This window comes from Lutjanus erythropterus, chromosome 7, assembly GCF_056507025.1.
Source record: "Lutjanus erythropterus isolate fLutEry1 chromosome 7, fLutEry1.hap2, whole genome shotgun sequence".
Taxonomy (NCBI): Eukaryota; Metazoa; Chordata; class Actinopteri; order Lutjaniformes; family Lutjanidae; genus Lutjanus; species Lutjanus erythropterus.
The window spans coordinates 19,298,962-19,323,757 of NC_139323.1; the positions used below are offsets into that span (position 1 = coordinate 19,298,962).

General features: G+C 39.3%; 1 protein-coding gene across 3 annotated transcripts in view; it reads right to left on the reverse strand.

The window, feature by feature from the left end:
* tle2b (TLE family member 2, transcriptional corepressor b) overlaps positions 1-24,796 on the reverse strand; it is a 136,824-nt gene that overhangs the window by 19,629 nt on the left and 92,399 nt on the right. For 2 of the 3 annotated variants that reach the window (XM_084723083.1, XM_084723082.1), the window contains exons 11-19: positions 20,890-21,057; positions 19,180-19,330; positions 18,231-18,400; positions 16,900-16,976; positions 15,558-15,807; positions 15,029-15,276; positions 13,699-13,846; positions 11,597-11,747; positions 10,407-10,483 (exon numbers count right to left, since the gene is read on the reverse strand). In XM_084723083.1, the coding sequence (XP_084579209.1) occupies positions 10,407-10,483; positions 11,597-11,747; positions 13,699-13,846; positions 15,029-15,276; positions 15,558-15,807; positions 16,900-16,976; positions 18,231-18,400; positions 19,180-19,330; positions 20,890-21,057 (1,440 nt within the window). The remainder of the gene's footprint in view (positions 1-10,406; positions 10,484-11,596; positions 11,748-13,698; positions 13,847-15,028; positions 15,277-15,557; positions 15,808-16,899; positions 16,977-18,230; positions 18,401-19,179; positions 19,331-20,889; positions 21,058-24,796) is intronic. The other variant, XM_084723084.1, reaches the window with a different exon arrangement.

Here is a 24,796-nt window from a genome sequence, read left to right on the forward strand (position 1 = left end):
GTACGATTTCAGGCTCGACTGTATGTATGTATGTATGTATGTACGATTTCAGGCTCGACTGTATGTATGTATGTATGTACGATTTCAGGCTCGACTGTATGTATGTATGTATGTACGATTTCAGGCTCGACTGTATGTATGTATGTATGTATGTATGTACGATTTCAGGCTCGACTGTATGTATTTATAAATGTATGTATGTACGATTTCAGGCTCGACTGTATGTATGTATGTATGTATGTATGTACGATTTCAGGCTTGACTGTATGTATGTATGTATGTATGTATGTACGATTTCAGGCTCGACTGTATGTATGTATGTATGTATGTATGTATGTACGATTTCAGGCTCGACTGTATGTATGTATGTATGTATGTACGATTTCAGGCTCGACTGTATGTATGTATGTATGTATGTATGTACGATTTCAGGCTCGACTGTATGTATGTATGTATGTATGTATGTACGATTTCAGGCTCGACTGTATGTATGTATGTATGTATGTATGTATGTACGATTTCAGGCTCGACTGTATGTATGTATGTATGTATGTATGTACGATTTCAGGCTCGACTGTATGTATGTATGTATGTACGATTTCAGGCTCGACTGTATGTATGTATGTACGATTTCAGGCTCGACTGTATGTATGTATGTATGTATGTATGTACAATTTCAGGCTCGACTGTATGTATGTATGTATGTATGTATGTATGTATGTACAATTTCAGGCTCGACTGTATGTATGTACGATTTCAGGCTCGACTCTATGTATGTATGTATGTATGTATGTATGTATGTATGTATGTATGTATGTATGTACGATTTCAGGCTCGACTGTATGTATGTATGTATGTACGATTTCAGGCTCGACTATATGTATGTATGTATGTATGTATGTACGATTTCAGGCTCGACTGTATGTATGTATGTATGTACGATTTCAGGCTCGACTGTATGTATGTATGTATGTACGATTTCAGGCTCGACTGTATGTATGTATGTATGTATGTATGTACGATTTCAGGCTCGACTGTATGTATTTATAAATGTATGTATGTATGATTTCAGGCTCGACTGTATGTATGTATGTATGTATGTATGTACGATTTCAGGCTTGACTGTATGTATGTATGTATGTATGTATGTACGATTTCAGGCTCGACTGTATGTATGTATGTATGTATGTATGTATGTACGATTTCAGGCTCGACTGTATGTATGTATGTATGTATGTACGATTTCAGGCTCGACTGTATGTATGTATGTATGTATGTATGTACGATTTCAGGCTCGACTGTATGTATGTATGTATGTACGATTTCAGGCTCGACTGTATGTATGTATGTATGTATGTACGTACGATTTCAGGCTCGACTGTATGTATGTATGTATGTATGTACGATTTCAGGCTCGACTGTATGTATGTATGTATGTATGTATGTATGTACGATTTCAGGCTCGACTGTATGTATGTATGTATGTATGTATGTACGATTTCCGGATCGACTGTATGTATGTATGTATGTATGTATGTACGATTTCAGGCTTGACTGTATGTATGTATGTATGTACGATTTCAGGCTCGACTGTATGTATGTACGATTTCAGGCTCGACTGTATGTATGTATGTATGTATGTACGATTTCAGGCTCGACTGTATGTATGTATGTATGTATGTATGTATGTACGATTTCAGGCTCGAATGTATGTATGTATGTATGTATGTACGATTTCAGGCTCGACTGTATGTATGTATGTATGTATGTATGTACGATTTCAGGCTCGACTGTATGTATGTATGTATGTATGTATGTATGTATGTACGATTTCAGGCTCGACTGTATGTATGTATGTATGTATGTACGATTTCAGGCTCGACTGTATGTATGTATGTATGTATGTATGTACGATTTCAGGCTTGACTGTATGTATTTATGTATGTACGATTTCAGGCTCGACTGTATGTATGTACGATTTCAGGCTCGACTGTATGTATGTATGTATGTATGTACGATTTCAGGCTCGACTGTATGTATGTATGTATGTATGTATGTACGATTTCAGGCTCGACTGTATGTATGTATGTATGTATGTACGATTTCAGGCTCGACTGTATGTATGTATGTATGTACGATTTCAGGCTCAACTGTATGTATGTATGTATGTATGTATGTACGATTTCAGGCTCGACTGTATGTATGTATGTATGTATGTATGTACGATTTCAGGCTCGACTGTATGTATGTATGTATGTATGTATGTACGATTTCAGGCTCGACTGTATGTATGTATGTATGTATGTATGTATGTACGATTTCAGGCTCGACTGTATGTATGTATGTATGTATGTATGTACGATTTCAGGCTCGACTGTATGTATGTATGTATGTATGTATGTACGATTTCAGGCTCGACTGTATGTATGTATGTATGTACGATTTCAGGCTCGACTGTATGTATGTATGTATGTATGTATGTACGATTTCAGGCTCGACTGTATGTATGTACGATTTCAGGCTCGACTGTATGTATGTATGTATGTATGTACGATTTCAGGCTCGACTGTATGTATGTATGTATGTATGTACGATTTCAGGCTCGACTGTATGTATGTATGTATGTATGTATGTATGTACGATTTCAGGCTCGACTGTATGTATGTATGTATGTATGTATGTACGATTTCAGGCTCGACTGTATGTATGTATGTATGTATGTATGTACGATTTCAGGCTCGACTGTATGTATGTATGTATGTATGTATGTATGTACGATTTCAGGCTCGACTGTATGTATGTATGTATGTATGTATGTATGTACGATTTCAGGCTCGACTGTATGTATGTATGTATGTATGTATGTACGATTTCAGGCTCGACTGTATGTATGTATGTATGTATGTATGTATGTACGATTTCAGGCTCGACTGTATGTATGTATGTATGTATGTATGTACGATTTCAGGCTCGACTGTATGTATGTACGATTTCAGGCTCGACTGTATGTATGTATGTATGTATGTACGATTTCAGGCTCCACTGTATGTATGTATGTATGTATGTATGTACGATTTCAGGCTCGACTGTATGTATGTATGTATGTATGTATGTATGTATGTATGTACAATTTCAGGCTCAACCGTATGTATGTATGTATGTATGTACGATTTCCGGCTCGACTGTATGTATGTATGTATGTATGTATGTATGTATGTACGATTTCAGGCTCGACTGTATGTATGTATGTATGTATGTATGTACGATTTCAGGCTCGACTGTATGTATGTATGTATGTATGTACGATTTCAGGCTCGACTGTATGTATGTATGTATGTATGTACGATTTCAGGCTCGACTGTATGTATGTATGTATGTACGATTTCAGGCTCGACTGTATGTATGTATGTATGTATGTATGTACGATTTCAGGCTCGACTGTATGTATGTATGTATGTATGTATGTACGATTTCAGGCTCGACTGTATGTATGTATGTATGTATGTATGTATGTACGATTTCAGGCTCGACTGTATGTATGTATGTATGTATGTATGTACGATTTCAGGCTCGACTGTATGTATGTATGTATGTATGTATGTATGTACGATTTCAGGCTCGACTGTATGTATGTATGTATGTATGTACGATTTCAGGCTCGACTGTATGTATGTATGTATGTATGTATGTACGATTTCAGGCTTGACTGTATGTATGTATGTATGTACGATTTCAGGCTCGACTGTATGTATGTATGTATGTATGTATGTACGATTTCAGGCTCGACTGTATGTATGTACGATTTCAGGCTCGACTGTATGTATGTATGTATGTATGTATGTACGATTTCAGGCTCGACTGTATGTATGTATGTATGTATGTATGTACGATTTCAGGCTCGACTGTATGTATGTATGTATGTATGTATGTACGATTTCAGGCTCGACTGTATGTATGTATGTATGTATGTATGTATGTACGATTTCAGGCTCGACTGTATGTATGTATGTATGTATGTATGTATGTACGATTTCAGGCTCGACTGTATGTATGTATGTATGTATGTATGTACGATTTCAGGCTCGACTGTATGTATGTATGTATGTATGTATGTACGATTTCAGGCTCGACTGTATGTATGTATGTATGTATGTATGTATGTACGATTTCCGGATCGACTGTATGTATGTATGTATGTATGTATGTACGATTTCAGGCTTGACTGTATGTATGTATGTATGTACGATTTCAGGCTCGACTGTATGTATGTACGATTTCAGGCTCGACTGTATGTATGTATGTATGTATGTACGATTTCAGGCTCGACTGTATGTATGTATGTATGTATGTATGTATGTACGATTTCAGGCTCGACTGTATGTATGTATGTATGTATGTACGATTTCAGGCTCGACTGTATGTATGTATGTATGTATGTATGTACGATTTCAGGCTCGACTGTATGTATGTATGTATGTATGTATGTATGTATGTACGATTTCAGGCTCGACTGTATGTATGTATGTATGTATGTACGATTTCAGGCTCGACTGTATGTATGTATGTATGTATGTATGTATGTACGATTTCAGGCTTGACTGTATGTATGTATGTATGTACGATTTCAGGCTCGACTGTATGTATGTACGATTTCAGGCTCGACTGTATGTATGTATGTATGTATGTATGTACGATTTCAGGCTCGACTGTATGTATGTATGTATGTATGTATGTACGATTTCCGGCTCGACTGTATGTATGTATGTATGTATGTATGTATGTATGTATGTATGTATGTACAATTTCAGGCTCAACCGTATGTATGTATGTATGTATGTACGATTTCCGGCTCGACTGTATGTATGTATGTATGTATGTATGTAGGTATGTATGTATGTATGTATGTATGTATGTACGATTTCAGGCTCGACTGTATGTATGTATGTATGTATGTATGTATGTACGATTTCAGGCTCGACTGTATGTATGTACGATTTCAGGCTCGACTGTATGTATGTATGTATGTATGTATGTACGATTTCAGGTTCGACTGTATGTATGTATGTATGTATGTATGTACGATTTCAGGCTCGACTGTATGTATGTATGTATGTATGTACGATTTCAGGCTCGACTGTATGTATGTATGTATGTATGTATGTACGATTTCAGGCTCGACTGTATGTATGTATGTATGTATGTATGTACGATTTCAGGCTCGACTGTATGTATGTATGTATGTATGTATGTATGTACGATTTCAGGCTCGACTGTATGTATGTATGTATGTACGATTTCAGGCTCGACTGTATGTATGTATGTATGTACGATTTCAGGCTCGACTGTATGTATGTATGTATGTACGATTTCAGGCTCGACTGTATGTATGTATGTATGTATGTATGTATGTATGTATGTATGTATGTATGTACGATTTCAGGCTCGACTGTATGTATGTATGTATGTATGTATGTACGATTTCAGGCTCGACTGTATGTATGTATGTATGTATGTACGATTTCAGGCTCGACTGTATGTATGTATGTATGTATGTATGTATGTATGTACGTACGATTTCAGGCTCGACTGTATGTATGTATGTATGTATGTATGTATGTACGTACGATTTCAGGCTCGACTGTATGTATGTATGTATGTATGTATGTACGATTTCAGGCTCGACTGTATGTATTTATAAATGTATGTATGTACGATTTCAGGCTCGACTGTATGTATGTATGTATGTATGTATGTATGTATGTATGTATGTACGATTTCAGGCTCGACTGTATGTATGTATGTATGTATGTACGATTTCAGGCTCGACTGTATGTATGTATGTATGTATGTATGTATGTACGATTTCAGGCTCGACTGTATGTATGTATGTATGTATGTACGATTTCAGGCTCGACTGTATGTATGTATGTATGTACGATTTCAGGCTCGACTGTATGTATGTATGTATGTATGTATGTACGATTTCAGGCTCGACTGTATGTATGTATGTATGTATGTATGTACAATTTCAGGCTCGACTGTATGTATGTACGATTTCAGGCTCGACTGTATGTATGTATGTATGTATGTACGATTTCAGGCTCGACTGTATGTATGTATGTATGTATGTATGTATGTATGTACGATTTCAGGCTCGACTGTATGTATGTATGTATGTATGTATGTATGTACGATTTCAGGCTCGACTGTATGTATGTATGTATGTATGTATGTATGTATGTATGTATGTACGATTTCCGGCTCGACTGTATGTATGTATGTATGTATGTATGTATGTATGTATGTATGTATGTACGATTTCCGGCTCGACTGTATGTATGTATGTATGTATGTATGCATGTATGTATGTATGTATGTATGTATGTATGTATGTACGATTTCCGGCTCGACTGTATGTATGTATGTATGTATGTATGTATGTATGTATGTATGTATGTACGATTTCAGGCTCGACTGTATGTATGTATGTATGTATGTATGTACGATTTCAGGCTCGACTGTATGTATGTACGATTTCAGGCTCGACTGTATGTATGTATGTATGTATGTATGTACGATTTCAGGCTCGACTGTATGTATGTATGTATGTATGTATGTATGTACGATTTCAGGCTCGACTGTATGTATGTATGTATGTATGTATGTATGTACGATTTCAGGCTCGACTGTATGTATGTATGTATGTATGTATGTACGATTTCAGGCTCGACTGTATGTATGTACGATTTCAGGCTCGACTGTATGTATGTATGTATGTACGATTTCAGGCTTGACTGTATGTATGTATGTATGTATGTATGTACGATTTCAGGCTCGACTGTATGTATGTATGTATGTATGTACGATTTCAGGCTCAACTGTATGTATGTATGTATGTATGTATGTATGTACGATTTCAGGCTCGACTGTATGTATGTATGTATGTATGATTTCAGGCTCGACTGTATGTATGTATGTATGTATGTATGTATGTACGATTTCAGGCTCCACTATATGTATGTATGTATGTATGTATGTATGTACGATTTCAGGCTCGACTGTATGTATGTATGTACGATTTCAGGCTCGACTGTATGTATGTATGTATGTATGTATGTACGATTTCAGGCTCGACTGTATGTATGTATGTATGTATGTATGTACGATTTCAGGCTCGACTGTATGTATGTATGTATGTATGTATGTATGTACGATTTCAGGCTCGACTGTATGTATGTATGTATGTATGTATGTACGATTTCAGGCTCGACTGTATGTATGTATGTATGTATGTATGTATGTACTATTTCAGGCTCGACTGTATGTATGTATGTATGTATGTATGTACGATTTCAGGCCCGACTGTATGTATGTATGTATGTATGTATGTATGTATGTATGTATGTATGTATGTATGTATGTATGTATGTACGATTTCAGGCTCGACTGTATGTATGTATGTATGTATGTATGTATGTATGTACGATTTCAGGCTCGACTGTATGTATGTATGTATGTATGTATGTATGTACGATTTCAGGCTCGACTGTATGTATGTATGTATGTATGTATGTACGATTTCAGGCTCGACTGTATGTATGTATGTATGTATGTATGTACGATTTCAGGCTCGACTGTATGTATGTATGTATGTATGTATGATTGATTTCAGGCTCGACTGTATGTATGTATGTATGTATGTATGTAGTTAAAAAATGACCAAGTCAGTCGTCATTATGTTTTGTCATTTTTATGCTGACATTTTCATTTAACCTGTACTCATACAGGTAAATCTCACGGTATGTCTTCTGACCACTATCACTTGACATAGGCTAGAGGAAGATGGTAAATGGTCCGTATTTATATAGTGCTTTACTATACCTGAAACGATACCCAAAACGCTTTACATTATACATAACATTCACCCAGTCACACACTGATGGCGGAAGAGCTGCCATGCAAGACGTTAACCACGACCCATCAGGAGCGGTTAGGGGTTCAGTGTCTTGCTCAGGGACACCTCAACATGAGCTCTGCAGGCCAGGATCGAACCAGCAACGGTTACAAGACGGCCACTCTACCCACTGAGCCATACCGCCCCGTCATTCAAAGTGATAGAATAACCATTTATGAGAGGATATATTTATGTCAAATTTTAAATAATGTGTTGGTGTTATGAATACCTATGCATACCCTCGTCAAATGAAGTGTTACTTAAATTTGTTTTGTTGGTTTGTGGTTGTTTTCACGAGATAGTGATTTGTTGGAAAACTGTGGAGAGCGAAGTATGTTTAGGGAAGCAATAGTTATTCTCTTGTTTCAAAGTCAGTGTATTTCTTCGATTCTCTTAGATTCTCAAAACACAAAATATAGACCTCTGTATTACATTATCTGTCAAGTTTTACATTATCTTTTTTTTTTAAAAAGACCCACCTGAAAATGTAATAAATCTCCAATAATGTAATAAGGTATTACATTATCGGTAAAAATGTTATTACAATATCAGTCAGAATATTTTATTACATTATTGGTCAAGTTATTACATTATTGGGTTTTATTACATTTTCGATTGAGTTAAGTGCAAATTTGAGTACATTTTCAGGTGTTATTACATTTTCAGTAAATTATTACATTATTGGGTGCTACATGGTCTATTAAAATGTCAGAAAAAAAGTTTTTAAAAAAGGCCAACAAGTATCATCACATTGCTTATTTTGTCCAACCAAAACTCAAAAAGGTCAGAGACTGAAAGAAAAGATTTGTCATTTTTGACTGAGCTTTTGGGCAATAATAACCAAAACACCTCACAACCTCAACTGTTATTAAAAAAACACAAGTGATAGAAGCCAACAAACAGCTGAAGAAAATCTTGATAACGTGAACGCAGCCTGATCACTGATCCGGGCAGACACAGACACACTTGGCTACCAAAAGACAACAAGTCTGTGTTCCCACAACATGCAAAATGCTTAGATATTCTTACACAGAGCCAGCATCATATGTCCAGAAATCTCAATGAGGGTAAAACTATAAATGTTGGAAATCAGCAAAACAATACTCTTGGCTGCAAAATACACGCAGTATCTGCATGTCGCAACCAAAGAGAAAAACCCATGAAAGTGCTCTTTTGCTCTTCTGTGTTCTTTTCATCTATCCATAGGTTTTATACTGTTGAGGACACATGTCCTCTTTTACCTCATACATACATTGAATGTTGTTTTGTATTCAGGAAGATGCAATTAGGCTGTAGCAATAATATTAATAATATTGATATAATTGCAAATAAGGTTATTTGATAAAATTACAAAATAACAGAGCGAAAAGGAGTAGGGAAGCCAAAGTATAAGAGAGAATGTGAAGAAAAAAGTGAAGGGAGAGTGCAAGAAAAAAGGATTAAAAATAGGCAAAGGGAGATGGAGAGGACGGGAATAAACTAAGAGACAAGGACAGTGGAAAAAAAAAGTGAGGGTAGAGGTACAGATAGATAAGGAGAGAAAGGTAAAAATGAGTAAGCACAGAGAAGGAGAAAGGACAACAATAAACAGAGACAAGGAGACAGAGAAGGAGGAGGAAAAATTGGTGCAGACTGAATAAGAGAGGCGTGGGGGGGTTAAAGAGAAGCAAGGAGACAGAAAGTGGAGAGGACAGTGATAAACCAGAGAGGAGGAAGAGGAGGGATGAAGAGAGAGCAGCTCTGTATAACACAGTGACGGGAGCGAGCTGTTTGGCAGGAGAAACGTTTGGCATTTGGATAACAAAGCAGATAGCCAGCATTCTCCTTTCAGTCCACAGGGAGAGACAGGAGCCGCCAACCCTGCGGCCCACTGTAGCTTACAGAAACATGACAGACACACACACATTCACCTTAAATGTACCTTCATCTCCCCTCACGAGTTTCATTCACACCCAGATGAACTGGCTCAGCTAAAAATATTGCACCCCTGGATATTCATGTTTCAACATTTCCTCAAACGAAACGATTGAACGCGATGGAATTATTGCATTTGTTCTGTGTTATATGTGTGTATGTTTGTGCGTGTTTGTGTGTGCATGTTTGGCAGCCTGCACTCTCTGATAAACCTCTGCAAGTCACCATGGATCAACAAACCTGAAATTTTAAAAAAAAATGTTTATCGTTCGCTTTCTTCCTCTGAACTCCCTCATCTTTTTCTCTCTTTTGCCTCCAGGGCTCAGTGTGTGTGTGAGTGTGAGAGTGTGTGTGTAGTACAGGGACAGGAAGCAGAGATAGCTTCAACAACACTATCCACACTGACTAACAGATGACTCTGCAGACCCAAATTCAGACACACACGCACACACATTATACAGTACATATTTATATATATGTGTATACACACACACACACACAGCATAAACATCCTCAGAGCGATGCACTCGTCTCTCACCTGGAAAATACTCGCTCCATATGGTGTCCTCCATGCATTCAACAGATTGTCTTTTCCTGTGCTCACGAACCACTTGCCTGAAATAACAGACAAACACACAGTGCTATGGGTTAAACAAAAGGAAAGATGGTGATGAAGGCGCAATATACCACGTGTTAAAGGGTAACTTCAATATTCTTCAACATGGGACCTCATTACAGAACGGCCCTACGTCTGTAATCCAATATTTTATCTTAGTAAAGGATGACATTTAAGATTTTTGGTATTACAATCTCCTGTTTCTTAATGCATTTAGGGAAAAAATCTTAAAATCTTATCCTAGGAGAGGACTTTAGCTATTAGAAAATTTCCTAAGTCACAATGGCATAGATCCTGTCCTAAATTCAAAACAACTGCCAAAAATGGCAGCTCCACTGCTGTTAGGTTGGGAACTACATCAACACTGACATATTATGGCAACTAAAACTGTATAATGATGATTTGCCAGACCATGTATTAATCATTATTACATTAATAATTAATCATATATATATATATATCAGCTGCCAAGACGATTCGTTTTGAATTTGACAGATTTCTTTTTCTCGACCTGGGCCAACAATTAGAAAACTCACTTTTCCTCTCCTTGCTAAACATGATTACTGCCTACGATTCATTGAAGCTAAGATTGAAGACTCGTCTTTTATAGCAAGCTAGCCAGCCAGTTTCATGTGAAGTAGGACAGCTGATGTCAAGGATTCAGGCAGTCTTGTGTACATTTTAACACAGATACAGGCATGACAGAGTGCCGACTGAAGAATCGAGTTTACAGTTTTGACATCATTATGGAAAGCATCACTATAGAGATAGACCTTTTCTTAACAAGTAAGATACCTTTCATTGAACCAGAAACAGCTGTTTTATTGTTCTCGCCAAACTAGTCAGACTCCCTTAGCAAAATGTCAGTTTTAACATCGTCATCGGCATCTTCATTGAAACTCGTTGAATTAAACCTTTAATTTACTGCATTAGATGTGACACAAAAACTTGGGAAAATAGGACCCATGTTGAAAAATATTGATGCTACCCTTTAACTGCGTTTTAATAGTGTGGAGAGTAGAAATAAGTGTTTGTCAGTGGCTGCAAATATTCTAGAAACATTTAGGAACCAGTCCAAGTTATTATGTGTGTGTGTGTGTGAATGTCTGTACCGCAGTAGGCGAACTTGAGAGAAAGAACGCAGCTCTCGTGGAGGTGCAGCTGGTACTTGTCAGGTTTGGAGACATGCAGGACTTCCACATTACTGCTCTCCATTCCCACAGCCAGCCACTCGCCTGTCGGACAGTAGCCTAGAGAGAAGATCTGGAGACGGAGAGGGAGGAGAGGAATAAGAGGAAAGAGAGAAAGTGAATGGAGAGAGAAAAACAGGATAGGAGGGAGAGGAGGAGGAGGGGAGAACAGAAGATAAAGGGGCGGGAATCGAGGGTGCAGAAATGAAAACAAAAATGGGGCATGGGGGAGAAGATGCGAGGGAATGAGGGATGAGGGAGGAAAGAAGATAAGGTTGATGAAAGACAGAGAACAATGGCGGGAAGTTAGGACGGATGAAGGAATTAAGAAGGAAGGAGGGAAGAGAAAGACGATGAGTGAGAAAAGAAAGGAGTAAAGATGGTGGAAGTTTAAAAAAGGAATGAGTGGAATGACAAAAGGTAAATACAGAGAGAATTAATAAATTGGAAAAGAAAGAGAGAGAATGGTAAGAAAGAGAGAGGGAAAGTGGTAGAGAAAGTCATTACATGGTGGATCGAAACTCATCTGACAACAGTGGTCAGCTCTATAGCTCCGCTGTGACAGTGAACAGTGAATGAAAGAGACCGTGTGTGTGTGTGTGTGTGTGTGTGTGTGTGTGTGTGTGAGGTGAAATCATGTTGGTGTTTGTTCATGTGTTAACTTGTGAGGTGAACTCTGTGTAGATGCTATGTGAAGTGTTGTGATGACCCTGTAATCACATACTGTACCTGTAAAGTGAAAAAAAAAATCACAGCCAGATTCTCATGTACTTAACAGTGAGCATCTAAAAGTTATTAGAAACTAGTTTTAACCCAAATTTGAAATATTGTTGTTTAAGTTTTAGTGCACTTTCCTGATACTTAGTTTGAAAAGGGCATGATTATGCTCAGATATTCATTACAAAATTGATGTAATTAAAGCTATTATATGTAACATTTTCATATTAAAATGCTAGACATATGTTATATTTTGTTGAGATGTGTACTTACAAAATCCCAAATGTTTTCAACAAATGTTTTCAAATGCAGACATCACCTCCTCCTGAACATGATTTCTGTCTGAGTCATGTCAGATAGATTTTAATTGGATGTGGTGGTTGTTTAACAATGATGAAAACAACTCCCAAAATCCCACGTTACTTCACAATGTCATCAAACTACGCTCCTACTGGCAGAACTTGTATATTGTGTGTTTAATTCCACAAACCCATCATTAAAAAATCCTCATCATTTGTCCCACCAAACAGGTGCAACAAAACCTCTCTGCTTCTGTTTAATCTGCCTCTCTGAGACTGAGCCAACTCAACAACGGGGAGCTGAAGCCGTTATAATGCTCCAGACTCCTTTGACAAAAACAGTAATTTAATCTTGCAGAACACAAGAGTTGATGGGCCACTGCTGCCTCAATTCTGCAGCAGGTAAAGTCAGTTCAGATCCAAACTACTGTGTTAAAACAAATCAAGCAATAACACAAACAAAAAAACTAACTGATCCAGACAGCGGTAGTCCAACAACTCCCTTGTTTTGTGAGATAAAATGACTGTTTTTGTCAAATACATCCTTCTAATAGCTATGAACATTTATAAAATGTCTGGGGAGGCGCACCTCTTGAACTCACACTGAGTTTGTTTGAATACTCTCTGGATAAGGATACATGTGTACACAAAAATCAACAAAATCCCAACAATTAAAACAATTAAAATGCTTTTATTATCACGGCATGGTCACGTTAGACCTAAAACAAACAAACCCTGGCATGTTTCAGTATCGAGCTTCCATCAGGGAGCCAAACTGATCTGTTTGATTCATTTTAATTGTTTTAAAAGCTATTGCCTTGGAGATTTTTTGTGATTTTTTTTGTTGTAATTTTTGTGTAGTTATGAACGTTTATTTTCACTCTGATTCTTGAGGATGCTTAATTAGGCACTTTGACTGAATATGTGCTTCTTCTGTGTGTGTGATGTATGTGTGCACCTGCCTTGTTGCACACAAGTACTGGGGTGTGCGCGTGTTTGAGTTTTTACCTGCGAGGTGAAGTCGTGTTGCTGGAGCTGGCGTCCCTCTCGGAGGTCCCAGCAGCGGACCGTGTTGTCCAGCCCTCCCGTCCACAGTTTGGTGCCATCATTGGAGATGTCGATGCAGCTCGCTCCGTCTGTGTGGCCCTGGAACTGCCTGCAGGGAGAAAAAACACAAAACAACTATATAGACTCTGTATCCTGTGTGTGTCTTTGCTTCTTTTTTCTCCTGGAGGTGTCAGACCAAATATATTTGAGTACTTTTGTCCCTGTAGCACCCACTGCTCTCACCCCACCACACCTGATTTGCCTTCCTCTCCTTGTTCCCCTCTTTCTCCCTTCTTTCTCCTTTAAAGGGATAGTTTGAATTATTTGATATGGTGTTTTATGAGGTACTTATCTACAGTCAGTGTATTACCTACAGTAGATGCCAGCTGGCACACCCCCAGTTTGGAGAAGCAGAGAGGGGCACCAGCATGGAAGCTAAGCAATGAACTGCTGTGGACAGGGTCAGCAACAAAAATGATTTCAGCCACCTAAAAAAGCTCCACCTAAAAAATAACAATATTAATTTAAGTGTATGCTATATTTAGAATATTGTCACATCTTTACCTTGGCATCAAACAGCCTTTTCAGTTGGGAAACCCCTGTTACATAAGCTAAATATTGCTCTCTTTAACTTACAGGACAAAAGAGTTGCTGGTCTACTGCTGCCTCGATTTGTTGGTTTGTGTTATTGTGAGACTTTAGTGTTTTAAATGCTAGCTTGGATTCACCGAAACCACACAAAAACACAAACTAACTAACAGATCAAGGCAGCAGTAGACCACCATAGACTAATTTGCCTATGGAGTTCGGTTGGTTTGCAGACAGCAGTATTTGGCTTATATAACAGCAGGTTTTCTGTCAGAAAAGGCTGTCTGCTGGCAAGGTAAAGCAGTGAAGCTATTTTTCTATTGATTTTTTTTAGGTGGACCTTTTTTTAAGTGGCTAAAATACCTTTTGTTGCTGACCCCGTCCACAGCAGTGCATTGCTAAGCTTCTGTGCTGGAGCTCCTACCTTGCCAGAATCTGGCTGTTTTTTCCCCTATGGCTAGTTAATCCTCCCTCTCCTCACCTTAGTTGAGGAAACTCCTGACTGAAATTATTTTTCCTCCTCACCCTTTCTTTCTTCCATATTTTATCTCATTTTCCCTCTTTTCTTCTTTTCTCCTCAAGATGTTCCTAAATGTTTCCATATCCTCCAGATTTTCTCTCCCCTGATTACAATCTATTTGCAGAGAGTTTTTTTACGTGCTTTTTCTCCTTCCTCTGTCCTCTCCTCTCTCTCTCCACTTACCTGACCAGTGTCTGGTTGTGAAGGTCCCAGACGACGATGTTGCCGTCGCTGCAGCAGGAGAAGCAGACCTTGTTGTCAGGGGAGATGGCCAGAGCGTAGCAGGCGGGAGCGGACGACGTCAGCTCTGCCTTGATGCGAGGAGTGGGCGTGGCCAAATCCCAGATGGACAGCGTGCTGGCCTCTCCGCCGACGATCAGGGTCCGTCCGTCAGGGAGGATTTTACAGGAGCGGATGTAATTATCCCTGTTCTGATTGGACAAAATTAAAAAAACAGTTGTGGATCAAGAAGAGCATTTATGGGACAGATGGTAACATGATTAGGCGCATTCAGGAAATTAATGTGGACATTTTGATGCCAGTCATCAAAATTGAGTAAGAAAGATGACACAGGCAATAAAAACAAATCGGCTCAGTGAGTATACTCTACATATACAGGTTTGTTTGCATAGCCTGATATGTTGTCTGTGTATCCATTTCTATTTTTAACATTTGCGGTTGCGTTTGTTTGAGGTCTTCCCTCGTGTCTCACCAGACAGTCCAGCTGGGCCATGGGGCTCTTGCTTCCTGGCTGGCTGATGTCCCACACCTTGACGCAGCCCTTTCCTCCGGTGTAGACGTGGCGCGTCGAGGTGCTGATGGTGACGGCACACACCACCTCTCCATGGTTCAGGCTGTGAATCTGACGGGCGTGGCGTGGGATTCCCGGGCCCAGCAGGGCGTCAGGAGGAAAGGGCACCGGCTGCATCTGGCCGTCTGCGCTCACATGGAACGAGTAGGCGCTGGGGAAAAGACAGAAGGAAGGGAACAGAAATAATTCAACACTTCAGGAAGCAAGAGCTATAGCTAAAAATAAACATAGTCCGGACAAGAAAGTACTGCAAAGGAAGTTGAAGGACGAGTAAAATGGGCCAAAAACAGGACAGTCAAAACTGAATCAATCAATCAATCAATCAATGAATAAGCAGATGAAAGCAGAGGAGCTACAGGTAAATCTACATAATTCACAAACAAGTCAATGTGCAAGTGGTGAAATGTGACGACACCATAATGGCCTTGGAACTCCAGTAATATCTGCCTGAATTCTGGCAATTACTGGGCCCACTGTAGCTGTGGGCGGGAATGCATAATGGCAGATTGTGTTACAGGGCAGAGGCAGTGTGGCATTGCTAATGGCCGATCAATACCGGAGCGGTTGGAAGCCAAGGCTGTTTTATGATTTCAAATTAGCACCGTGAGAATGAATTGCTGCTCTGCAACAAATGACAAAAACAACACAATTCCTCAGTCAGCAAAGCCAAATGGACTGTGTGCCAGTGTGCCGGAGACGGTTATCTGGACACTTCCACAGTATGCACAGTGTTCAGGGCTTCCAGGTGTTCGACTGGGTTTATGTGCAGCACTGAGAAACAGAAGAGTATACAGCAAAAATCAAAGGGAGCAGCTTGGAGGAAGTACTACTCCTTTGGATTCCTTTCCAATCCAAATATTTTTAAATTATCTTGGAGCAAGTTTTGACTCAAGTATGTGCAGTCCTCTGTATCTAACTATTTTCTTAGCCCGACATGAAGATCCTGCTCAGCTTTCACATATTTTTTTTTCTTTAATCATAATTAATAGAAAAGAAAATTGCCCTGTGCAACTGGATAATATACTGCAAGTATCCACAACTATGTGCACACTAATGGTAGTAAAAAGCTTTAAATATGTGGTTAAAAATGCAGATAACATCCAGGTTTCATTCCAAAATTTAATATCAGCAGTTTGAAAAGTTACAAACAAATAATGCATTTGATGCATTGAGTATTTATCCCATAATGGATCTTTATGCTTCATACATGCTGGACTTCTGTGTTACAGAAATACAAACTCACGGTTTGCCACCGGAGGAACCAGGCAAAGAGGAGGACAGCCCTGGAGCTCTCAGGTGAGACCGAGAGTCATACGCCACCTGGTGGGGACAAAACAGTAGGCAAACAATTAACATCTTGACAAGGATTAACTTGAAAAATGTACCAGCTGATGCAGAAAACATGAAAAAACATTATTTAAACATGTGCAAACAAAATATATGTAAATTCATTCAATTGGATTTTTTAAAAAAAGAAACAGTTCATCATAAAATTGAAAATACATATTTTTCCTCTTAGCTGTAGGGCTAAATATCCATCTAATTTGATTTGGTTTGAGTTGCAGAGTTTTGGAGATATTGGCTGCCTTCTCTTCAGTATAATGGACCTAATTGATACTTGGCTGGTGCTGCACAAAACACCAAAAAATAAATTTGCCCTGGTAACTCAAGATAATGAACAGACCTTGTTGTGAGCAGTTTCATGTAAGAACTATTTTCTTCCTACCAAACTGCACCTGGCAACAGGATCATCGTGCAGAGGGAAGCGTGCATCTTTGAGTCATGATTTCTGGAAAGAGACACTGCTCTTGTGTTTTTCAGATGTATTATTTTGGTGCTTTGCTCTGGGGTATTAGAAAGAAGGAAGGCATCTCTACGGCTGATATCTCCCAAACTCATAACTTATGAATAAACAGCACTGCAGAGGGATGGGAAAACATGTATTTTTGATTTTGGAGTAGACTGTCCCTTTAAAGATAAAGGTAAAGTTGAATGTGATGACTATAACAACACAGCAGTTAATGAGAAGACAAAATCTTTCTACTATACAGCAGAATTAAAACATTGGGGTGACCAGAATGTAACAATAGTTAGCACTCTGAAAACTGTGCTGAAGTGTGTGAGTGTGCTGACACTAATATGTGATGTTGTGAGCATACTGCTGTTCCCCAGACTGATGACAGGGTGGCGAACAGGGCACTGCAGTGAACATCCTGCCTTAAGGCTGAGTTATGTGGTGGTCTTGTGGGAGCTACGTGCCGAGGCTACATACTGTACCTACATTACACAACGGTTCAGCGACAGCAGAGTTGCAAATCAAATAAAATGCAACTCTATGTCAACGCTACGTGGGCTAAAGGAGACCGGTAAATCTGCAATCAGACTGTTTGGGCTACATTATGTTTCTGATGCTGGACATCATAACTTTGAGTATATAATAAATGTACAACACAACCTGATAACACAGAACACATTCATCTATTTTTAACAGTGCTGTGACAGTCAGAGGGTTAGATCTGATGCTGAACTATAAATCAAACCTTGACAGAGAGGAATAATTTGGCCTTTGCTCACCATGGGGCTTCGGGAATAGGCGTTGGCTGCTGCGCTGATTTGTGGGGAGAGAGTCAGGGCCCCGCCGAAACCCCCTGGGCTCGCCAGCTCCCCATTCAGTCCTGCGTGGGACACCACGCCAAAATGAGCCGGGTATGAACCGGGGGGCACAGACATGGGACTGCGGAGAGCTGGGCAGGGAGGGAAAAGAGGAAGGAGGGATTGAAGGATGGAAATAAAGAGGGGAAACAATACATAGTACACAAGCACAGTCACAGAGGGGCTGAGAAGAATGGAAAGCTTTGTCTTTTATTAGACTTTATTAGTTTATACACCAACGAAGTTTCAGACCAGGGAACTGTCAAGTACAACAATAGTCTTCGCTGCTGGCCACAGAGGAGCAGATAGTGGTTAAGAGCCTCAAGGGGATCTCACTTTTAGCTTATGGTTTTGAATATTCAAAATGTCAGTGGTATAGGCAATTTTTTGTTTTACTTTGTTCTGATAAAATCAAGAGATTATGGAACTAAACGGTATGATACGAGGCAACATTAATGTCATAAATCACAGAAACAAATGAGGAAATGGAAAAAAAGGTGGGACAAGAGGATATAGGGCATGAAGGGCAGAGGTAGTCTGTGTGCAAATCCCATTCAAGTCATGGCAGTCTGATTCAAGGAGCTATTTGGTCCAGCTGGTTCGGTTTACTTAAAAATATATATTTACTATATCAAGTGGAGCAGCTAAATTAGAAAGCAAATATAAAGTAATGAGTGATGTAATTGTTTTCTCCAGTAAATGATAGGTTAGGTAATCACATTACAATTTTGGGCTGACTTTTCTTGGGTAACTTTCTGACTGATTACAAACAGAGAAAAAAGTCAGAAATATATGTAAACTTTACAATATCAAAACCATTTTTCAGTTTTAAAGTTTTATCAAGCTTGTTTAACAGCTAGGAGAGTCTCACCAAGGGGATCTGCACTGGTTGCTGCTTTGCTGACCAGACGAAGGCAGGAGGTGCTGGGACCAGGGGCTCCTGGTGCTCCAGGGGTAAGGGCCTCACGGTGGGACGGGGATGGGGTGCCAGACTTGGACAGTGGAGACTGCGACTTATCCATCTGTCGAAAAGTCAGACAGTAAATAACAAACATAGCAAATAAAACACATGACTGATCTGTTACCGGACATCTAACGCTCATCATCGTCCCCTATAATTCAAATGTTTGTATTGTGTTTTTAAACATTACATATTAAAGAATAAAGAAGAAAAAACTAAAACAAAAGCAACAGAAGTAGTGCAACTAGTAACAAATACTACAAAGAAAATGATTAAAACAACAATTGAAACTAAAAAGAAACAGACGCAACAGCTGAAAAGGCAAAAAAATAGAAAAAGAAAAAGAAAAAACATATGTATATAATGACGTAAATAAATGACTGAATGAATCCATAGTGTTACAGTTACAGGCATTAAACCAATTTCTTGATTATTAATGATTACTGTAGACATAATCATGGTAGTCCAGGATTGGTTGCCATACTCTCTGGAATTTATCAACTGAGCCCTGAGTGGTATATCTGTGCTCTTCTAATTTCAAATGACCATTCCCTCTTCGACCCAGCAGCTATGCATGGGGGGGTGGAGAGCTGGACTTCCAATTATACAGAATGAAGCGTGTTTCTAAAAGCAGCGAGAAAGCAGCACCATGGGCCAAACTCGCCCTTTATTACAATAACCTCCAGAATGACTGTAGCTGCATTTCCACCGCATCAAACAGCTTGACTGAACTACCTGGTATTTTTTTTTTTTTTTTGTATCATGTTGGTCGAGGTTCCAATCGAGCTGAGCTGATACTAAAAGGTAACATGAAAACACTGCAGAGCACAGCTTGTCTTGCACTAACTCTAATTTTCAAATAAACAAGCTACCATTTATAGCAACCACAATTTTTTTTTGTTCACAACAACAGCCTGTGAAACCACACCATGGTCAACTGACGAAGTGCAGACATATCAAGAATGCGATCCCTTCATATTCTCTGTCATGAGAGTAGCGCAGCTCCTTTATGTGTGCACAGAGAGCGTATGGTTGAGGGAGATACAGCAAGCGGCAGAGTGATGGTAAATGCAGCAGCGCAGAGGAAAAGGTGAGCAGCAAAAGTTGTCAATCTGTGAGTAAATGTACAGTATAAGTTACAGTTTGCCAGTGAATAAAGGCTTCAACTTCTCAAGACCAAAGTACCCGTGTGTGCGTATCAAAAGTGAGTGCAGTTGACTCGAGCCATACCATGTAGTGGAGATATGGCTTATATGTGACTTTTTAACTAATCTCAATGACAAAAGAAGAACTTGTCTTGTAACAGCGACAGCCGCCATCTGTACTGGACATCTGTGTGGCTTCTCTACATAGTTTAATAGGACATGGATAACTTATTTTGCAATAGTTATGGGTTGAGTGAATTTTAAGTGCTTTCATTCCCAAAGCAAAACACATGTAACAGGGAAGGACAACCTGAGGGTGCAAAGTGAAAAAGACCATTTTATTACAAAAAAAATGCCAGAAAATTTTCAGTCTCATTAAAAATGTTGAAAATTACTGTAATATATTAGCATAAAGCAGACAGAAGCCTCCCTGTCAGCAGAGTGCAGCAACTCCCTGAGAATCCATCTATCTTACCTGTGCAGGGTCCTTGACTTTCCCTGGGGTGGGGCTGCGAGGGTTTGGGGTGGAGGGGGCCTCTCCTGTGCCCGAGGAGCCCGGGAGCTCTTTCCTCAGGGTAGGAGCCCGGTCTAACCCATTACCGTGAGGGGAGTGAGGAGGGCTGCCCGCAGGAGAGTTTGGCTCCTGAATGACAAAGACAGATGAAAAACTAAACCGAAAGTGTAAACTGGTGCTTATTTCTACATTTTCATTCTTAGAGAGTCGCACAGTGCTTCAGCTGTTTTGTTGTTCAGTCATGCCCTCAAGTTGTCTTTTATGAGACTGAATTTTCAACTTGTTACGATACATTTCCATCTTCAGAGAATCAAAATAGGTGGATTCAAAGGTCTGGACCCAGGCAAGCCCTCGAGTCCATTTTACAGCATTTCATCACTAGGACATTTTCTCTTTCTTCTTCTCTCAAGAGGGGATTCTTAAGGTAGCATTTCACAGTACTTTTCTAGTAACAGTTTTGAATATTACTACAGTGTTACTGCACTACACGTTGCCACCTATTGAAATATGTCTATATGTATGTAATGCTGTTCAGACAGACACTGGGCCTGCTTGAATGTGATGTAATCAGGCAAGGCAATGTGTTGGCCAAGCAAATGCAAGCAACCACACACTCCTGGTAGATTTTTGTTTGTTTGTTTTTCCATGAATGCTGCTGCCTTGCGATCAATAAAAGATTAAATGTGTCACCATGATAACCATGATAAGTTAGGGTAGTAACTGATTATTTTCACAATTTATCTCTGTTTATAAAATGTCAAAAATTGTTGAAAAATTCTCAGCAATATTTCCCAGACCCCAACTGTAATTCCTGGATCATATTTCATGGCTTTACCCAAGCTTGAAGCAACATATCCCCATAAATGCAGCCCCCTCACATTTTTTCCTACAGGGCTGTTTCAGTTTAAACATCCACTTATTGTCTTTTTTTTAAAAGAATATTTCAGTTGTATTTTTAGCCGTAACTGTCCTCTTCTTTCTGTACTTTGTCTTTCATCTTCTATTTAACCCAAAAAAAAAAAACTGCTGCCGTTTCTCCTGCAAAACACAAACATGTTTGCCAGCAGTGGATTATATTATAGAGTCTCAAAATACACACAGTTTCAGATTCTCACTTAATGGGTACAACTTAACCTCTGGTGTCACAGTCTGTATTGTGATTTGTAAAGGAGCTCAGAGCTTAGGGAACATTTACATGAAACAGTGAAGATTGTCACTGTCGCTGGTACAGTCGTATGTGTGGACCTGGAGATAATGTTGCTGTTACAGCTGCTTTCATCACTGGAGCCACTGTTGAGCCAGCGCTACTGCCACTGCCTCCCCCAGAACAGAGCAGAGTGCTGGAGTAAGCACTTCTCACTGGGTCACAGTGATCAGCACAGACGTTTTAGTGCTTACACACACCCACACACACACACGCACACACACAATCATCTACTCAAACGACACACAGACATTTACATGGCACGTACACACTCATAGACAAATAGATATGCACATACAGTACACACATACTTGCATGTATGTTCAAACATAAGCATGAATATTCTCTCTAAAACACAGACACACACACAAAGACACACACGCACGATTCACCAGAGAATTTCCCTCCCTTTTTCTGCCATTACCCACATTTGTCACATTTTTTCTTCTGTCTGCTTTTGTACCAGTTTCCAAATCACACAAGAGACCGGTTCCGCTTTTGTGTGCTATATCAAAATACAGAGAGCTCAGATAAAACATATTTTGGTACACTGCGTGAAGTATTTAAAGAACTAAAATATTCCAGGGGCATAAACGGCTTTGCATATATTACACGAACCAGACTGCAGTTATCTAATGAGAGAAGAAGGGAGGAGAAAAGGGGGAGGTGGAGCAGGGTGAAAGGAGAGGAGAGGAAAAGGAGTGAAAGGAGAAGAGACAGCGGAGAGATGGAAGAACAGAGGCTTCAAGAGCTTGGAAAGAGAACAAAAATATACACAGAAGAGGTAGATGAGAGGAGATAGGTAGACCAAGTATTTGCCAGTGTGTGCATGTGTGTGTGTGTGTGTGTGTGTGTGTGTGTGTGTGTGTGTGTGTGTGTGTGTGTGTGTGTGTGTGCGCGCATGTGTGTGTGTGGACAGACACAGTTCACAACACAAACAGCGACGGCTGATAATGAGCTTACATAGGAGCTCTTCCTATTTACAAGGAAACTGCAGCGGAAAGCTGAACTAGCGACATACCTGCTGACTCGTTTCACATTTCACATATTCAAACACGACACACACACACACACACACACACACACACACACACACACACACACACACACACACACACACACACACACACACACACACCAAGGTTACTATAGATCAGTAGTTCTCAAATAGGGGTCCGGAGAGCCACATTTCACATTACATATATGCATATTCATATCAAGGCTACATTAAATTATTCCAAGGGACATTGCAATGTTGAGGCTAATCTGAAGTAATGTCCAGCAGACCCTAAGCAACACTAATGTCCATTTGGAGGTGTGTTTCTTATCAACCAACAACTGTAAGACAGATATTTACTGTCCTTGTAGTTCTGTTTTGGTCTCCACCAGCTTCAGAGGGAATCTAGTTGTAAATGTGAAAATTAACCACTTTTTACTGGGATGTCCAGTCAGATTTGATGGTAACTTATAGTCAAATGAAGCAATGAATTCCTCAGTGCTATACTGACCAAGAATATTTGGGTCTTTGCTTGTGGAGTTGTGCCTACATGTACCAGGATGCACTGCACGCAAGCTTCTAATCCCCTCACATCCATGTTGCCACGTCTCACCACACTAGCCTTTAGCTATTACCTTGTTGACTAAAACATAGTGTTAGGTGACAAATATACTTATCCAGCACACCCCAAAATGCCCAAATAAAAATCACCAATTCGAGCTTCTCAAATGTGATGATTTGCTGCTTTTCTTTGTCTTCAATGATATCAAAATGAATGCTTCTGGCTTTTGTGCATTTATTATGAAAAAACAACTATTGTCTGATATTTTACTATTAATCTATTAATCTGAAAAATAATTAGTAGATTATTTAATGATGGAAATAATTGTTGGTTTCAGCCCAATTGGAACATTTGGAGTGTATGAACTAAAATTAATCACTGACTGCAAACTAACTAAAATAAAACAAAAAAATAATCAAGTACTAAAATATGATATTAAGAATACTAAGTCTTTTAGTACAGACTATTATTCAGGCAGCTTGCCAATTATCTGTAGTTGTAGCTGTCCCTAAAACACAGCCATGGGAATAGTGAGTCAGGATACATTTTTGTTATCCAAGATCGTCAACTAAATAAACTAATACTAAACAAGAAAAAAATTAAACTGACCATCCCTACACAAAAAGACAGTCTCTCCCAAGGACACCAAAACGAAGCAATTAAGTTGTCAAGTAAAATCAAAATAAAATGAAATGAAATCTGACCTTACATACACACACTCACATATATATAATCAGCTCTGTTTGTTAAACTGAACTATTGGTAGCAATACAGACGGGGTTATGCAGAGGACGGCGGGAGGTTCCAAGCTGTGGCAAGTACATCTATAGTTATTCCCCTTGAGCATCACTGGTCCTCCCAACGTTGGATTCATGCTTTATTCATGTGTGGGCTGCATCACAGTGTCAGAGAGCTTCTGTCGGATAAAGACGGCTTGTAACTTGTGGCTTTGTAAGGAAATCAAAGATATTTTCTGTATCAGGAATGTACAGCTCTTGCACAAGGACGTAGCTGTGAGGAGGTGAGTGGGAGAAAGACTGAAGTGTGAGTTCTGTGAGTGAGCGAGTGAGTTAGGTATTTTCCATAGTGGGGATGGAAAATTGTG